Raw genomic sequence first — 17916 nt, 5'->3', positions numbered from 1 at the left:
TTACTACTGAGTATACTTCGGTGTACTTTAAAAAAATTATCAACTTGGAAAAAATTAAACTGACAGAACAAAGAAATATTTTAAATTTACCTTGGTTGACGATAACATCTTTGTGCCTACAAAAGGAATTCAAAGATATTTATTTTACAATTTAATTTGGCTGACCTTTAGAATCACATAAATAAATTTAAGAGCTTCAATGTCTAGCCATACCCCAGATGAATCTCTAAAAGTGAAATTCAGGTATCAGTAATTTGTTTTTAGTTTCACAGGTTTTTTATTGATATAAAGATATTTTACCGATCTAGCTATCTACATCTATTTTGATAAGCAATGAATACATATTCCTTAAGATCCCCTATATTAAATAGAAATTTATGAGTAATATAAAATCTTATGGGCTCAAGATACAGTATTTGAGATGAGCCTTAGCAGAAAATCATGCTAACTTTAGCACATGGGAAATAACTTAGAAGAAAAAAAAATTTTTAGAATATCGAATTTTAAATGACTTACACCAGGTAAGTAAAATTTAGTTATAAACATGATAGTGAAAGAATTATTTCTTTTTCAGAGAAAGCTAAAGTAGTATAATACTTACTTGTCTATGTTTTTTATAATCTTTGATATTAATTTTGCTGTTGGAACAGTCTTCAGTAACTTATTACGACCATCATCTGAATTTTCCCATGAATTATGTAACTTTTCAGCTGTTGATGGTCGTTTAATGCTGAAAGAAACAGATTCACTTCTGAGAACACAATTCTACAAACAGCAGAAACTCAGAGACAATTTAAACAGAATACAAAAGCAGCAGCTAACATTTCCTTAAAGGTAATCCAGAAAAGAGAAGGAGGATTAGTTGAAAGGCTTTGCCCGGATGAGTAAAGGAGTTTAACAAGGCAATTTCCAAGTCTGGCTTATAATTTTCATTCATTGCAGTTCCAAGAATTTATGAGAATGCTACTTGATTTAAAATAAAAACTAACCTCTATAATACCCCCAATAGTTAATATGCCTATGCAGGGGGGAAAATAAAAAATAAATAAATAAAAAACTAAAAGAGGGGCCGATGAGGTGGCGCTAGAGGTAAGGTGTCTGCCTTGCAAGCGCTAGCCAAGGAAGGACCGCGGTTCGATCCCCCGGTGTCCCATATGGTCTCCCAAGCCAGGGGGCAATTTCTGAGCGCTTAGCCAGAAGTAACCCCGAGCATCAAATGGGTGTGGCCCAAAAAACAAAAAAAAAAAAAAAAAAAAAAAAACAAAAAAACCGAACAAAACCAAAAAAAAAAAAAAAACAAAAAAACTTAAAGAAAAAACTATTGTTGGTAACAGAAAAATCATTTGCTTACATCAGAGTAGCATTTCCCCTAATATATGAAAAGCAATACACTTTCATGCTATTAAAAACTGTTAATGTCACTTATTTCTTCACAATTAAATTAGACATGGTACAATGACCAAATGGAACTATAAAAAGAGTGAGGCCAGAGATAGCACGGAGATAGGGCATTTGCCTTGCATGCAGAAGGATGATGGTTCAAATCCCGGCATCCCATAGGGTCCCCCGAGCCTGTCAGGAGTGATTTCTGAGTGTAGAGCCGGGAGTAATTCCTGAGTGCTGCTGGGTGTGACCCAAAAACCAAAAACCAAAAAAAGGTAAAGTGTATGGAACTATAAAAATAAAATCACTTATATGCTTCAAGGACTTTAACATACATGACTAGAAACATAGTATCCATACTGATGCCACTGATGTATGATGCTTAAAAAATTGATAAATTATTTCAGCTGCATTGCTACTATCCCACAACTCATCCGGTCTTTAATACCTCTTGAAATAGTATATCCAGAGAGCAATTTAGAATTCAAGCACATTTCCAGGAGACCTAAAGAAGCTGGGAAAAAAATACCTGGGACAAAGATGATGCCCAGTCCAATTAGAACCTTAAAGAGACGGGTTATTTTGAAAAGCCACCTATAACCATAAAGAATCCAAAGTTGCAACAATAATAAGCTATATCCAAAAAAATACCTATGTGAATTAAAAACTCCAGGCAGAATTACAAACCATTTAGAAAGTGTAAGAATCTGAGACACACAGACAAAGCACATTTAGATGTTAAACATGCACGGATCAAGTGAAGGGTGTTCTGTTTTCCCAAACTTCCGTCAGAGATTTGAAGTGAAAAATCTTTCAGGATTGGCTGTGATTTGTTTTACTAAAATGCTAGCCAGATCTGGGAATGCTCTATAAGACCCTGGCATTTACTAGAAGTTTTAGAGATAAAATATGCAGACATTAACTCAGTCTGGTCAGGCATTTGTAAAGCAGACCAGTGGAATTCAGTGGACTGAATTCTTCGATAAGGCAGCTATAGGCCTGCAGGCTTAGATCCCCCATGAAGGGTTCCACATTGTTGGAATATCTTGGCCCTCTCCACTTCTCTTAATTGTGGAATATTACTGCGGACAGAGAGAAACCCTCCAGCAAGCCTTTAAGCAGAGAGAAAACCAGGTGAAATGGATTCATTTCTCCAGGCAAGCAAGAACGGATGTTTCCTCCCGAAACCCAGAACTGCAGTGGAGATGCAGCCACAGCGAAGAGCCATTTGCTGAGAAAGGCCTTTGCAAGTAATAGGTTGTAATGATCCTAAATATGGGGAAGATAATCACACACAGTAATTTTCTATCCATGGATAAAAACTTGTGCTTGCCATGTAGAAATTAAAGACAGAATTTGTTCTGAAGACATTATTTCAGTTTCGAAGTAGATTACTTCTAACTTGCTTTCATCAAATTCTTTAGTTTTTCTCCTTGCCCCCAGTTTTAACAGATAAATGGCATCAAATTTTTATTCTTTGATGTGCTAAAATATGAATGTGCAGTAATACAGAAGAGGGAAAAACAGCCATTAGGCTTATCTCTTGGACTCCATGGCCAGCCAACTTTCCTCAAGTGAATTCAGGCATCATTACAACCATTCCCTAGCTCTGTACTTGGGGACAGTGAAAACCTTTTGGTGGGAGTAGAATTCTTGCTCTCTTGGATTTGTCTGTGTATTTGGTGAGTCTGTGAAGAGGGCTGGGGAGAAGGTGATGCTCGCATTTGTGGACTTTGATCATTAGAATGAGATTCCTCTTTTTTTTCTCTCTGTACCGGTGGTTTTTCTTTCTTTTTTTCTGTACCACTGTAAAATAAAGTATAACATGGAACAACACATATTTAAACAAATTTAAAAGCTATATATAAAACAATGGGAAAGTTAATATTAAATCAAACCCTTGAAATCATACAAATCACACATTTTGTTCAACAATGAAAAGACGTCTCTAAAATGGTCAGGGAAGAATTGATAATAACTCCGCAGTAATATATCCTCTGATGTTCAATCCTAAGAGCATATTGGCTCATAAGCATGTTGCGACCTCAGCAGATTTGGGGGAAAAGTGCTGCTAACTGTGCCAGTCTTCCTAAACAAGACCACAGTAGCACTTGCAGCATCTCTGTAGACTCATGACTGATGCCCAAGGCACCTTACATGTTCATGCTTTAAGCTCATCTCTAGTTCCCATTTTTCCATCTACTTCTGCTGCCAGTTGAATTTTAAGTAGACTGAGAGTTAAATGTTTTCCTCCAAGTCTGCTATTCTTGCTGTTTTAGTATGCAAACCAATTTCACACGTGCCATACTCAAACTGAGAAACACACGAAGGAAAAATACTGCAATTTCTAGAAAAACTAATTTAAATATTCTGGGAAGACTCCATAAAAATTAGTTATTAAAAAAATTCTGTTCGATTTTGTGTAGGTGATTAACTAGAAAAATGGGGGTAGTGGGGAAGAAGTAGATTTGTATTTACAAGAGTTTTACATTTATTTTATTTTGATTTTTGGGCAGCTCCCAGAAGAACTCAGGTGGTCGCAGGGATCGAACATGGGCCTCCTAGATACAGCATGTGCTCTATCTCCCAGGCCTAGAATTTCAAAATTCTTGCTCTACTTTAAAGGATAAAACTATGGGCCAGAGAGATAGTACATCAGGTAAGGCATGTTGGAGTCCTAGCATAGGAGTCAGCTCTGAGCAGTGAGATATAGTTCTCCAAGCCAAAATATAATAAAAACAAATAAAATATTAAAAAAAAATTAAAATTTCAGAAGATATTATGATTGTATTTCATGCAAGAGAGTCAACAAAGAATCAGAGATGCATGCAGTAAAGGGATGGAAGACATTTCATTAAAAACAACAATTCTAGCATCCATGTTAGAATAAAAGCTTTAAGCTACTTCTGCATCAGGGCCAGAGCGATAGTACATTGGTAAGGTGTTTGCCTTGCAGTCGGCCAACACAGGACAAAGCCCGGTTCGAATTCCGGCATCCCATATGGTCCGCCGAGTCTGCCAGGAGCGACTTCTGAGCACAAAGCCAGGAGTAACTCCTGAGCAGTACTGGTTGTGAGTCGCCCCCCCCCCCAATTCAATTCTTACGATTTCTGAACCATACAGCTAGTTGTACTGACACAGATCCTTAGAGAGCACAAACACTATGACAAATGGTTTAGAAGTTTGAAAGGAGAGAAAACGATCAACTATCACATGTCGTTTTCTCCTTTTTGGCTTCCCCTTGTGGTACTCAGGGTCTGTGTAGTGCTGGGGACTGAATCTGGGTCCTGATGCAAAGCTCAACACTGTCGTATACACTTCTTTATTATTGTTGTAGTTTTGGGGCCACACCAGCATTGCTAAGGGATTACTCCTGGCTCTATACTCAGGAATTACTGCTAGGGGTGCTGGAGACCAAACCTGGGTCAATCTAGTGCAAGGCAAACATCCTACCTGCTGTACATTGCTCTAGTCACCCCACATCTACACTTTTTTTTTTTTTTTTGGTTTTTGGATCACACCCAGCAGTGCTCAGGGGTTACTCCGAGCTCTGCGCTCAGAAATCGCTCCTGGTAGGCTTGGGGGACCATATGAGATGGGATGGGATGCCGGGATTCGAACCACCATCCTTCTTCATGCAAGGCAAATACCCTACCTCTATGCTATCTCTCCGGCCCCGCATCTACACTTCTTTTTTTTTTTTTTAATTTTGGGTCATACCCGGCGGCACTCAGGGGTTACTCCTGGTTCTATGCTCAGAAATCGCTCCTGGCAGGCTCAGGGGACCATATGAGATGCTGGGATTTGAACCACTGACCTTCTGCATGCAAAGCAAACGCTTTACCTCCATGCTATCTCTCCGGCCCCTGCATCTACACTTCTTCTTCCTTTTTTTTTTTTTTTTTTTAAATTTTTACCACTCAGACTGAATCCTCTCCCTCTAGCCCTTCCAAAGGAAGGGAAGAACGATCAATGGCAAAAGGCAGTCACAGAATTGACACCTAGAGCCGGCTTCATGCTCAGGAGAGGACGCTCTGACTCCTCCTCATGGCTTTGGGTGCTCTACACGATCAGAGAAACTTCTCTAGTCACATACTATAGAAATGATCCCTGAAAGTATAGTCTTGCATCCACACTTCTTAACCATTTTTTGATTTCACTATAAAAGGCACAATCTATAAAGTGCATGTCCAAGAATATTTTTAACAAACCCACGTACAACTAAGACATTACAACAATGAAATATAATTATGTCAGTGTATTTCTTCAACTGATGCCTTCTGACTTTGGTCCTTGACAACCTACTTCTTGTTCAGTTCTTTCAAGTATGTGCAAAGAAATTTGTCTATTTTTTCTTTCTTTTGCTTTTTGGGCCACACCCTGTGACGCTCAGGGGTTACTCCTGGCTATGCGCTCAGAAATCGTTCCTGGCTCGGGGGACCATATGAGATGCTGGGGATCGGGGGACCATATGAGATGCTGGGGATCGAACTGAGATCCTCCTGGATTGGCTGCATGCAAGGCAAACACCCTACCGCTGTGCTATTGCTCTGGCCCCAAAGTGTTTTTTTTGTTGTTCTTTTCGTTTTGTTTTGTTTAATTTTTGTTTTTTAGTGTTTTTTTGGAGCTCAGAGGTTACTCCTGGCAGGTTCGGGGGACCATATAGGTGCCAGGAATCGAACTGGAGTCCGTCCGGGGTTGGAAGGGTGTAAGGCAAACGCCCTACCGCTGTGCTATTGCTCTGGCCCTAAAACTCTACAATTCAGATTACTTCTTTCATGAGTGTCATCAAATTCTTCCAAATGCACAGGTTCCTAGTCTTGTGGGGGCAGTCACCTGTCATAAGAGATTTTTCTTCCAGCGTTATTTAAGAGCAAAATCAAAAGTCCTGCATCAGAAAAGTAGAATTTGGTTGATCCTGGACTATTGAGACACCTACTTGTACAAAATAATGATACCACAAATAGCTTACTAAAAATCTTTAGTTACATATTTACTTTCAATTTGTCCTTTTCTCCTGTGTGTGTGGTGCAGATAATAAAGTTGGAAATGCTTCCAAAGAGAAAGTTTGTATTCTGTAATGACAATGATTTAAACACTGAATTCCAGAAGGACTTTTTTCCTTTTAAAATGCCTAAAGATCTTATCATTTCTTCCCTATTCCTATACCCCAATGTTTGGTTAATGTCTATAAATCCACATCGATGAGTAATTCAATCACTGGCCTTCATTTATTGAGGCAAACATTTTCCATCAGTACTTAAAAAAAAACAACAACAGTTTTTTGGTTTTTTCATTTTATTGATTCTTTCGCTATGTCATGTTACTTCCAGAAATACACATGTCTGTGCTTCTTTTAGCTCTGCTAGCACCTTGATTTGCTCTCAGATGGCAAACCTCAGTCTTCAATGCAGAAACCTCATTAAGAACCAGTGTAACATCTCTCAAACATCAGCCTCAGGCTCCTGATCATGGGTGCAAGGGATACCTCATGACATGGCTATATCACTAAGGTGGAAGTAATGAGGGGACTTCATGTCCACATAGGAAATACATGTAATCTCCTAAGCCAGTCTAACTGTTTTCTACCAGTACATTTTTAGTATTTTTGTATTACTCAAGGTCTTTCCTCAACCATTTTTTGAAGAAAACAGTTGTAAGGTTATGAAGTTGATCTCTTCTGGTGTCTCCAAATCCTACATGGGATAATTTTCTATAAATTACACAAAAGCAGAGAAAATCTGTAAACAATTTTATTAGAATGGATCAAATTAATGGATAAAAGAACAGAGAATCTAAATTTATAACCCACTGAAACTAGGATATGCACTGCAGCATATGTTCTACCCTCCTGCCTACCAGCCCTTACCACACAGAACTCTAATGCTTGTTAAGCCTTAACTTCCTAACTATAATTGAAGAACACAATTTGCGATGTTCTAATCCTGCACTAAAATACATACATACCAAAGGTTTTATTTCTTCTTTTTAAAGCAGGGGTCTCAAACTCTCGACCATCCGTACAGCATTTTGTGGCCCTGCCCTAGAGGAATCTTTTTTTGTTTTATTTTGTTTTAGTTGTTTGGGTCACACCCCCCAATGTTCAAGGCTTACTACTGACTTGGCACTCAAGGATCACCCCGACTTTGACTCCTGCGGCCCCCAGGTAAATTGAGTTTGAGACCCCTGTTTTAAAGGTTCTATTCATGCTACCCAAAGTTCTCCTGTATAACCATTTATATACTGAATGATATTCATGTGTATGTCATCAACAAAATAAAACCAAATCAGGAAGTGAAGCCACTATTATTCTTTAGTAAGGTCCAGCGCCGCCTGACAGAACCAGAAGGTCTGACAGATAGGACTCCTCGCCTGAGCTCCAGAGTCAAGGACTCAAAGGACCAGCCAATTCGAGCTGCACCCAGCTCTCCTTCCTGCTCCTTCCCAACGCAACCTGAGTGAGCACATTTCGACAGTTCTGGAATGTTAGCTTCCCCCCTCCCTCAAATGGGTACCTTTTAGCAGCAGACGAGAGAGTTTCCTTTTTGGCAACTGAGACAGAGCTGGTATGACTTGGTTTTCTGTTTGCGCCACTACTTCCATTGGTTATGCAGGACATGGAAATAGCTTCTCGAAGGCCTGACTGACCTACAGAGGGTTAAAAGAAAACAGAGAGGACATGAAATGATTCCTCAAACACAGGCCCCTCACCAGAGCTGAGGACAGGCAGGCACATTGCTCTAACTGGTGTGCAGCAGCCATCTGACGACCCTGAGCTGTCAAACTTTCCAACTTTCCAAGCAGGCCGGCAGGCCAGAGTCACAGAGCCAGGCTTTCTCACGATAGAGAGGTTGGCTTTGCAGCAGCTATCAACGACCTTGGATTTAGTAACATTTTTTCTCTTTTTCCTCTCCTTTCCTTCCCCCTCCTTCCGTCTCCCAAATTAAAGTCATTTTGAGAAGTATGAGGAGAAAGAAAGATACATGTTCATGAGAGAGCTCAGGCTTCTCCAGAGGGGGAAAGAAGTCAACAACTAGTTCTAAATATGCAAATGAGAAAACTTAGGAAATAGATCAATCCCAGGCCATTGAAGTCAATTTATTTTCTTATAAAATTTTATAGTTTTACAGTTTTTCACTTTTTTATATTTGGGCTGCCTTTTTTTTTTTAACTTAAATTTGTGATATAAAACAAAGTAGGCTTGCTTTCTGGTTGGAAAGGCATGTGAGCAAAACCTAGAATTTGACTTTTCCTTTCTTCCTGTCCTCAAGCTTCAGCATTTGCTCTGGCACCTGATTCCTCTTTCCTTGGGATGGCGTGGGTGGGGCTATACCATGCTTCACGGTGGTCCACACTGGCTGAGTGCAGTCGATCAGTGGGATCAGTGGGTGCCAGGCTTCAAACCAGGTTTGTGAATCTTTGTGTTCTCTGGCCCTCACCCTCACTTCTGAAGTATCAATTCAATCTCATGTCGAGAAGTCTTTTCTCCGCATTTAAAGCGCTTCTCCAATCACTGTCTCCATAACCCTTTATTTCCTTCACAGTTCTGGTCACCATTTCCCACGCTCCCTCACTCTATCAGGAATAGATACAACAAGTACCTTACTTGTTCTGTAATTCTTTTATCTATCTGCAGACCTTTTATGGAACTACATTCTTGGCACAAAGAAAGAACTTACTATTTGAATGTCTATGTGAATTCAGCTTTGTCTCTCCTACCTCCTATCTCCCTGGGTTACATCCATTTACCTTTTTGTCAAGGCATTATCTACACTGGACCAGATGGTCCTTATGAAACATGCACATTCTGTTACATCTAGTGTGTCATCAATTGCAACAGGCACCATCACCTTGCTCATGAGAACTATGTTAAAATGCAATGCAACTTCAGTCACTAAAATATAAGAAATACAGTCAATTTAGAATTAATGGACTACTTTAAATCAACATATCATTCCTCAGCTTAAAAACCTTTAAGTGACTCTCCAGCGCCCTCAGGATAAAAATTCCATAGAAAGGCATAAGAAAACTTTCACTAAAAAAAAAAAAAAGAAAGAAAACTTTCCCTAAATGCACTACCAGTCTAGGCTTCTTTTTCTTTTTTTAATTTTTGGGCCACACCCTGTGACGCTCCTGGTTATATGCGCAGAAATCACTCCTGGCTTGGGGGACCCTATGGGACGCTGGGAGATCAAAATGCAGTCTGTCCTGGATCAGCTTCATCCAAGGCAAACACCAACCACTGCGCCATCGCTCTAGCCCCCAGGCTTAATTTTCAACATTCCCAATCTCACAGCTATGCTTCATTTCATTCTGAACTCCTAAAAACTTTGACCTCTTTGAGCTTTCACACCTGATGATCCTTCTCTCTGGCATTATCTAGTCATCTCTGCCCATCTACATTACAATGTCTCATTTGTCTACCATCCAATATTTATTTAGGCCTACTAAGATCCCAGTCTGGGGGCCCGGAGAGATAGCACAGCGGCGTTTGCCTTGCAAGCAGCAGATCCAGGACCAAAGATGGTTGGTTCGAATCCCGGTGTCCCTCCCATATAGTCCCCCGTGCCTGCCAGGAGCTATTTCTGAACAGACAGCCAGGAGTAATCCCTGAGCACGCTGGGTGTGACCCAAAAAACCAAAAAAAAAAAAAAAAAAAAAAAAAAAAAAAAAAAAAAAAAAAAGATCCCAGTCTGGTTTGCCGAAGGCATAAAGGCAGCCAGAGATGTTGGGTAGCTCATAAAAAATCCTACTCACAATGAAATGTGTGCTAAGTACAGAGAATGAAGAGTATCACAAAAGTACAAAGAAAGAACCATTCTACAGATGATCAGGATAAAGACCAAGAAGGGCTTTTTTTTTTTTTTTTTTTTGGGTCACACCCGACAGTGCTCAGGAGTCATGGAGGACCATATGGGATGCCGGGATTCGAAACACCATCCTTCTGCATAAAAGGCAAACGCCTTACCTCCATGCTATCTCTCCGGCCGAAGAAGGGTTTTCTAAAGAAATGCAAAGCAACGTCTTCAAAGGAAGCAAGAGAAAACCATACAAAAGGGAGACAGACAACTCCTTGGAGTCCAAGCCCAGAATGTAAACACAACAGCAAATTGGGGCGCATAAAATGTGTGCAGCTTGGGGGAGTCCAGGGAGGATGGAGATAAGCAGCTCTGAAGTGGTGAGAATCGGAACTCCGTGGGAGAAAGATGGGAGGCCAGAGTCCAGGTGGGAGGGGAAGCGGCTGTTCAGGCAAGCAAACTATGGAAAGGGCAAGAGCACTCAAAGGGTTGACACTGAAGTGCCAGTTCGTTTTTGGTGAAGAGTCGGTGGTGGAAGCAGAGTGGGCCCTGGAAACAGCAGTCAGGGGACAGGAGAAACAAGGAAGCACTGTTAGGATTCAGTACCCAAGAAAGGATGTGTTCGTTCAAGAACACTTGGTTTTCATGACTTCTGAAAGACAAAGCGGAGCAGGAGGTAACTGATTGTGAGATGGTGAATGGAAGTAATTTGCTCAGCAGCAGAGTGAGTTGCCATGAAAGCACCAGGAAAGAGTTATGGAGCACATGAGGTGTGACCCCACCACCCTCAAGATAAGGAAACAATTCTCAGTATGTGGCATAACGAGAAGTCCCAGCAATCATGAAGCACTCACTGCATGCCCAGCAGTGTCCCCCCAATGTGACACTTGTCATTAGTGCTAGGCACTGAACCTCGGACAGGCACAAGCTAGCTGTACCATCTCCCAGTCTTTTTCTCCAAAGCAAACTGGAGTAAGAGGCAGAGGGTCCAGCTCGAAGCTTGGAGACAACTTCTGGCTACAGGACCAGGAATGCTGCTCTGGGGAACTGAGAACTTCCCTCTGCATTTCCCTTTGTCTTGGGGTCTACTTGCTTCTCGTGGCAAGTTACCAGGTTTGATATTTTCAGTCTTTAGCAGTTTTCTGATGAGTAATCCATCTTCTAATAAATCTGACTCCTTTACTTTGAAGCCACTGTGTAGTCGTATGTACTCACAAATTGCCACTGAGCTGCATTCTTAAGTTACGTTTGGTCCCAGAGAAGTCCTAATGGGTTTCCCAGGCACCATCTGTTATACAATCTGTTCCCGGCAGGTAAAGCTACCCAAGTGTCCCCTATGTGCACCAGCCTTAAATTTTAACTAGAGTCTAAGCAATTGCTTTTGCTTTGGCAGGGATTCAGTTGCAACTACTAGCATATACCATACATATACTTAGAATCAAAAGGAGAAAATTCTTTAGAGGAAATCATGAGAAATTTAAACAACTGGGAAGGAGCCAGAGAGCCCTAAAGTGAAGTGTGGACCCAGCTCTTGTCCTGCATGGTCCAGGTTCAGTACCCAGCACATGTGGCCCCTGAGCCTTGCCAAGAGTGGCCCAAAATCACGACAAATAGAAAAAGACCTAAAACTGCTGGGAAAACTTTCTACCCCAGTTAAGAATTTGGCAGAGGCAGGAGAAATAATACAAAGGGTAGGGTAGCTGCCTTGCATATGGCCAATCTCCTATGACCCCCAAGCACCACCAGGAGTGAGTCCTGAGCGCAGAGCCAGGAGTGACCATGAACATTGCCAGCTGGCCCCCAAAAAACAACCAAAGAGTACCGTACTCTCTACTACTGCTCTGGCTGGAAAGACTTAAGAAGAAAAGTTTAGGTTTCTACTTTTAGGTATGTGTGTACCACTGCCAGCTGTGCTCAGGGTGTACTCCTGGTCCTGTGTGTGTACGCGCACACTTTATTTATTGGTTAATTTGTTTTTGGGCCACACCAGGGACTGAATCTAGGTCTGTCCTGGGTCAGCCGCAAGGCAAACACCCTACCATTGTACTATTGCTCCGGCCCCCAAAACAGGCCTTCTCATATGAATTGGTAAAAACTCAACACTGCTTCTCTAATAGGATTTAAAGTACTTGTCAAGTCAGAAGGCTCAGAGTCCAGGTGCCTATGAGATGGAAAGCTTGCCCTCTTCATAAGAACACTTTCCCTGTAAAAGTCCATACACATGAACTGATGGACTCCTATTCTACCCTAATAATCCTCAAAACCCTCCTATAAAAATCAATTCATGGGGGCTGGAGAGATAGCATGGAGGTAAGGTGTTTGCCTAGTATGCAGAAGGATGGTGGTTCTAATCCTGGCATCCCATAGGGTCCCCCGAGCCTGCCAGGAGTGATTTCTGAGCGTAGAGCTAGGAGGAACCCCTGAGCACTGCCCGGTGTGACCCCAAAACCAAAACCCAAAAAAAGAAAAAAATCAATTCATATTTTAGGGACTATAGCTCAGTGCTGTACCAGAGTACTTCTTTATGTGTGTAAGCCTCTAGGTTTGATCCCCACATACTCAATATAATCAAGTCTACTTGGGAGTTGGGTCTCCCAAGCAGTGCTCAGGCCTGGGTGGGGACCTTCTAGGGCTGCACCCAGGGATACTCGGGGGACCATCTGGTGCTGGGAACGGAAGGAAGGCAGGTCTGTCAGGTGCACGCTAGGCGTGCGCCTTAACCACTGTACTAATCTCTTCTCCACTGCCACCAAACACATTTCTTGCTTTGATCTTGATGGCTCTCAAAGTATTTTATACCAGAACAGAACGTTATCAGCCTAAGTGGTCTCTATCAGCTCTTTATCAAAGTCTCAAGCCCTTTATCTTTACCTCTTGTCACTGACACCACTGTCTTCCTAACCTTTAATGGGAAATCCTGCCATCAAACAACTATGAACACTGGACTCGGAATGCACAGGGGGGGAGGGGCGCCTGAGTACAAAGAATGGGGATCACAAAATCGAGCAGAACGAAGGCTACTCCCCCAAAGTTTTCCACCACAACCCCACGGGCATGAACTAGCTTCTTTCCTATTTCCATTCTCTAAGCATGCCCCATCTTTCTTGTCCTTTGCTCCTCCTCCCAGGCACCCTTACTCCTCCTTACTTTTCTAAAGGACTTCACTGTCTCCTAAGGAGAAGGCAACAAAGGATGAAACTTCAGCTCTGGCAACTGTGAATATAAACTGATGCCCTTCATCCTTTCTAATCTGCAGGATTCTTTCTCAGGCTCGCAAGGAATGGGTTATCAACAATTCCCACCAGGATTATCTTCTCTGACTCTCATTTGCCTCGACATCTTTGTGTTCAAGTCTACTCACATCTTTAGGAAAACTAAAGAGCTTGCCTTTAAGTTAGCATTATCTTCTAGTCACAAAATCCCCACCCCCTTCTCAGGCCACATTCTCAAGAGTGGTTCTAGCTGTTGCTCCAAATACCACAAGCTGAGGTGCAGTACGACCACTCTGCTGCTCTGGGAGGTTCTCAAGTCTCTTCAAGATGTACTTACTGATCACACTGAGGCCTCTGCTTTATCTGACCTCTTTGTAGCAGCTGGGAACAAGTCATTCTTTCTCAGCTAGGCTGAACTACTAGATAGCCTATCCCAGTGAGACTCTTCAGAACTTCTCATTTCTCACCCTTTTTATAGGATTTCAATGATCATCTATGAACTGCTTATCTCCGCATTCTTACTGCTAATCTTTCTTTTTCTTTTTTTTTTTTTGGGTTTTGAGTCACACCTGGCAGCGCTCAGGGGTTACTCCTGGCTCTACGCTCCTGGCAGGCTCGGGGGACCATACGGGATGCCGAGATTCGAACCACCAACTTTCTGCATGCAAGGCAAATGCTTTATCTCCATGCTATTTCTCCACCCCACTTACTGCTAATCTTTCAATAGCTAAAGCTTAGGAAAAAAAAAAAAAAAAAAGATGGGAGGCATCACTTTTCTTAACTTTAAATTGTATTACAAAGCAACAGTCATTTAAAAAGCATGGAATAGAGGCCAGAAAGATAGCATGGAAGTAAGGCATTTGCCTTGCCTGTAGAAGGTCAGTGGTTCAAGTCCTGGCACTCCATACGGTCCCCTGAGCCTGCCAGGAGTAACCACTGAGTGCTACCGGGGTGTGACCCAAAAACAAAACAACAACAAAAAGGATGAAATAAAGACAGACCCTCAGATCAATGGAGTATTCAATCAATCAATTAATCTCTGATAATAGGACAATAAATGCAAAATAAAGTAAGGAAAGCCTCTTCAACAAATGATTTTGGGGCAACTGCTCAGCCACATGCAAAAAAAGCAAACTCGGACCTCCATCTAACACCATGCACAAAGGTCAAATCCAAATGGATTAAAGACCTTGATATCAGACCTGGAATCATAAGGTATCTAAAAGAACATGAAAGTAAAATACTTCATGACATTTTGACAAAAGGCATCTTCAAGGACAAATCACTACTGTTCAAACAAGAGGAAGCAGAGCTAAACTGAGAAGCTTCTGTACTTCGAAGGAAACAGTGACTAGGATTCAAAGACAAAGGCCACCCACAGAATGGGAGAAACTATTCACCCAGTCAATATCATCAGATAAGGGGCGAACATCTTAGATATACAAGGTACTGACAGAACTTAATAAGAAAAAAAATCTAATTCTGTCAAAAAATGGAGAGAAGAAATGACACTTTCTCAAAGGAGAAATACAAATGGCTGAAAGGCACATAAAAAATGTTCCACATCACTAATCATCAGGGAGGTGCAAACCAAAACTATAATGAGGTACCATCTCATGCCAGAGACTGGCACACATCACAAAGAACAGAATAAATAATCAGGGTAGGCGGGAATGTGGGGAGAAAGAAACTCTCATTGACTGCTGGTGGGAATGCCATCTACTCCAGCCTTTATGGAAAACAATATGGAGATTCCTCAAAAAAACTGAAAACTGAGCTCCCATATGATCCAGCTATACCGTTCCTATGGATATACCCTGGATATATACCCGAGGAACACAAAAACACAGTACAAAAATGCCCTCTGCACGCCTATGTTCACTGCAGTTCTATTTACAATAGCTAGAATCGGCAAACAACCCAGATAACTGACAATAGATGAGTGGTACATATACACAATGGAATACTATAGCTGTCAGGAAAAATGAAGTCATAAAATTTTCCTATACATGGATGGACATGGAAACTATTAAGCTGAGTGAAATGAGTCAGAGGGAGAGAGATAAACACAGAATAGTCTTACTGTGGGATTAAAGAAATATAAAAGATAGTATGTTAATAATACCCAGACACAATAGAGATGAGGTTTGAAAGTTGATATAAAGCTTATCACAAAGATCGGTGAATGCAGTTAAAGAAATTACACCTACAACTTTCGTGACAATGGTGGTGAGTGAATACTTGACTTGAAGACAGAAAGCGGGTGGAGGAGTAAGGAGATGGGGGTTATTGGTGATGGGAAGGTTGCACTGGTGAAGGGGAGTGTACTTTTTTATGAGATGTTTGTAAACCATGGTGCTTAAATAAAGATATTTATTTTATTTTTGGCTTTTTGGCCATACCCAGGGACGCTATGAGCTCAGAAATTGCTCCTGGCTTGGGGGACCATATGGGATGCCGGGGGATCGAACCACAGTCTGCCCTAGGTTAGCACATGCAAGGCAAACACCCTACTGCTTGTGCTGCCCCGCCCCTAAATAAAGATAAAAAAAAAAAAAAAAAAGACTTGCACAAGAACCAGTTTGTAATTCTGTTATTTATATACCACATATATCTTGGACTCAACATTTAGAAACTCGGTTCACAGTATTTCTTCCAAATTGTTCTTCATCCTTGATAAGAATCTGGCTAATCTAGGAGTTATGGAAAGATTTCCTAGACTGTTTCTCTGCAGTGTTATTGCAATAGAGAGGTGAGTCAATGAAGAGCCTCACTGTCCTACTGCAAGAAAGTGACTAATTATGCCAATGTCCAATTACTCACATAAAGCCGGCGAGGTGGCGCTAGAGGTAAGGTGTCTGCCTTGCAAGCACTAGCCAAGGATCGGGACTGTGGTTCGATCCTGCGGCGTCCCATATGGTCCCCCCAAGCCAGGGGCAATTCCTGAGCGCTTAGCCAGGAGTAACCCCTGAGCATCAAAAGAGTGTGGCCGAAAAACCAAAAAAAATAAAAATTAAAAAAGGCGGTACAATGTATGACATGATGTTCGAATGCTTCATAGTATGCAAGGATTTAAAATGCTTCCCAAATGGTAGGGCACAAGCTTTTGCATGTGTGAAATTTTGGGTTTTCCTCAACACTGTTGGAAGTTAGTACTCATAAGCACCACCAAGAATGTGAAACCCTCCCCCAAACAATCAAATAAAAGTAATAAATAAAAATCTTTTGGAGTGTCTGGAAGAGAAAGCAAATCTATCCCAACTGCTCCAAATTCAGAGCAAAGGTTCCAGATGGTGATTTCTTTCTCAACCTATAAAAACCACCAAACCTGCTCATTAAAATTCCCACTGTATTTTGGTTGGCAGTAAAGATTCAGAGCTTAAATTAAAATCTTTGGGATTCTCTGACTACCACAGAGCTTAGAATAAAGCCACCTGACCTAAAATGTTATCGTTTCTGTAATAAGAGACTAACTTTAAAGACACACCTCAGTGCCTATGAGAGACTATGGAGATACACAAGAGTCAGCTACTGCCCCAGAGAAGTTCCTGGAGTTCCTTGGATGATACTAAATACACTATATAGTATGACAAAAAAGCCCCAACATGCAATTGGGGTATCACACAAAATAAAATGGGTAAGAGTGCTTGGTTGCACATGGCCATTCTGGGTCTGATCCTCAGCATCAATATGATTCCCACACACAGAGAGCAAGGAGTAACAACCCCTGGACAGAGTCAGGTATGGCTCAAAAAGAAACAAAAACTAATGATGTTAAACATCCAGAATTTCTTAGAAATAAGAGAAAATTAGAAATAATCCTAAGAAGAGGGGAGGGAGGGAACGAAGAGAGAGAGAAAGAGAGAGATTCCTGTAAGAGCCTGATGAATCACAAATGTTCACAGAGTAACATAAGGAAACTTTGCAGACATCCCCACTTCCACATTTCCTGCCCCCTTGAGTACCTTTACTCGGGCCTGATTTCCTCATTGAGGCTACATGGTCTTCTGAGATTGCAAGGCGCCTCAGAACATCGGCCAGAGCAGCCTTCAGCACAGTGATTTCATCTTCTTGTTGTTGAACTCGTAACTCCAGAGCTGACAGGCGATCTTGAACATCGGAAGTACTTGCTGCAGAGATACTGTCATCTATAAATAAAGTGAAATACTTTAAATTACTTATAAGTCTAACAACAAATTAAGAAAAATACAAAGTCAAATATTTGAAAAGATGAGAAAATCTTTAAGAAACCCATTTTTCAGAGATGCGAAGAGTTTCTATAAAGGTTTTCACAGTGAGGTCAGGACATGGCTCAGTAGTGATGGAAACATTTTCCTTACAAGCACATATGGCTACAAATCCAATCCCATGGTCACTGACCATGCATATATAGTTCCCTGTGGCTTCCAACCACATAACTAAAGATCTAAGGCAGCGTGACCAGGAATGCAAGCCTTGTAACTCAAGGAAGGAGACCTGCAGCCCAGCAAGGCCCAACATAGGAGCATCACAACTAAGATTCC

The 17916-nt window shown here is 41.4% G+C and overlaps 1 protein-coding gene and 1 non-coding gene across 2 annotated transcripts in view; both read right to left on the bottom strand.

Annotated features, from left to right (window-relative positions):
- EML4 (EMAP like 4) overlaps positions 1–17916 on the bottom strand; it is a 96495-nt gene that overhangs the window by 35932 nt on the left and 42647 nt on the right. The window contains exons 2-5 of the mRNA XM_049784297.1: positions 17359–17541; positions 7899–8031; positions 602–730; positions 91–116 (exon numbers count right to left, since the gene is read on the bottom strand). Coding sequence (XP_049640254.1) covers positions 91–116; positions 602–730; positions 7899–8031; positions 17359–17541 — 471 coding nt within the window. The remainder of the gene's footprint in view (positions 1–90; positions 117–601; positions 731–7898; positions 8032–17358; positions 17542–17916) is intronic.
- On the bottom strand, positions 5299–5509 carry LOC126024983 (small nucleolar RNA U3). Its single transcript, XR_007501044.1, has one exon. It is a non-coding gene; the product is annotated as a small nucleolar RNA U3 (small nucleolar RNA).

This window comes from Suncus etruscus, chromosome 12, assembly GCF_024139225.1.
Source record: "Suncus etruscus isolate mSunEtr1 chromosome 12, mSunEtr1.pri.cur, whole genome shotgun sequence".
In the NCBI taxonomy this organism is placed as follows: domain Eukaryota; kingdom Metazoa; phylum Chordata; class Mammalia; order Eulipotyphla; family Soricidae; genus Suncus; species Suncus etruscus.
The sequence above is the reverse complement of the archived record's forward strand: the minus strand, read 5'-3'. Positions and strand labels throughout refer to the sequence as shown.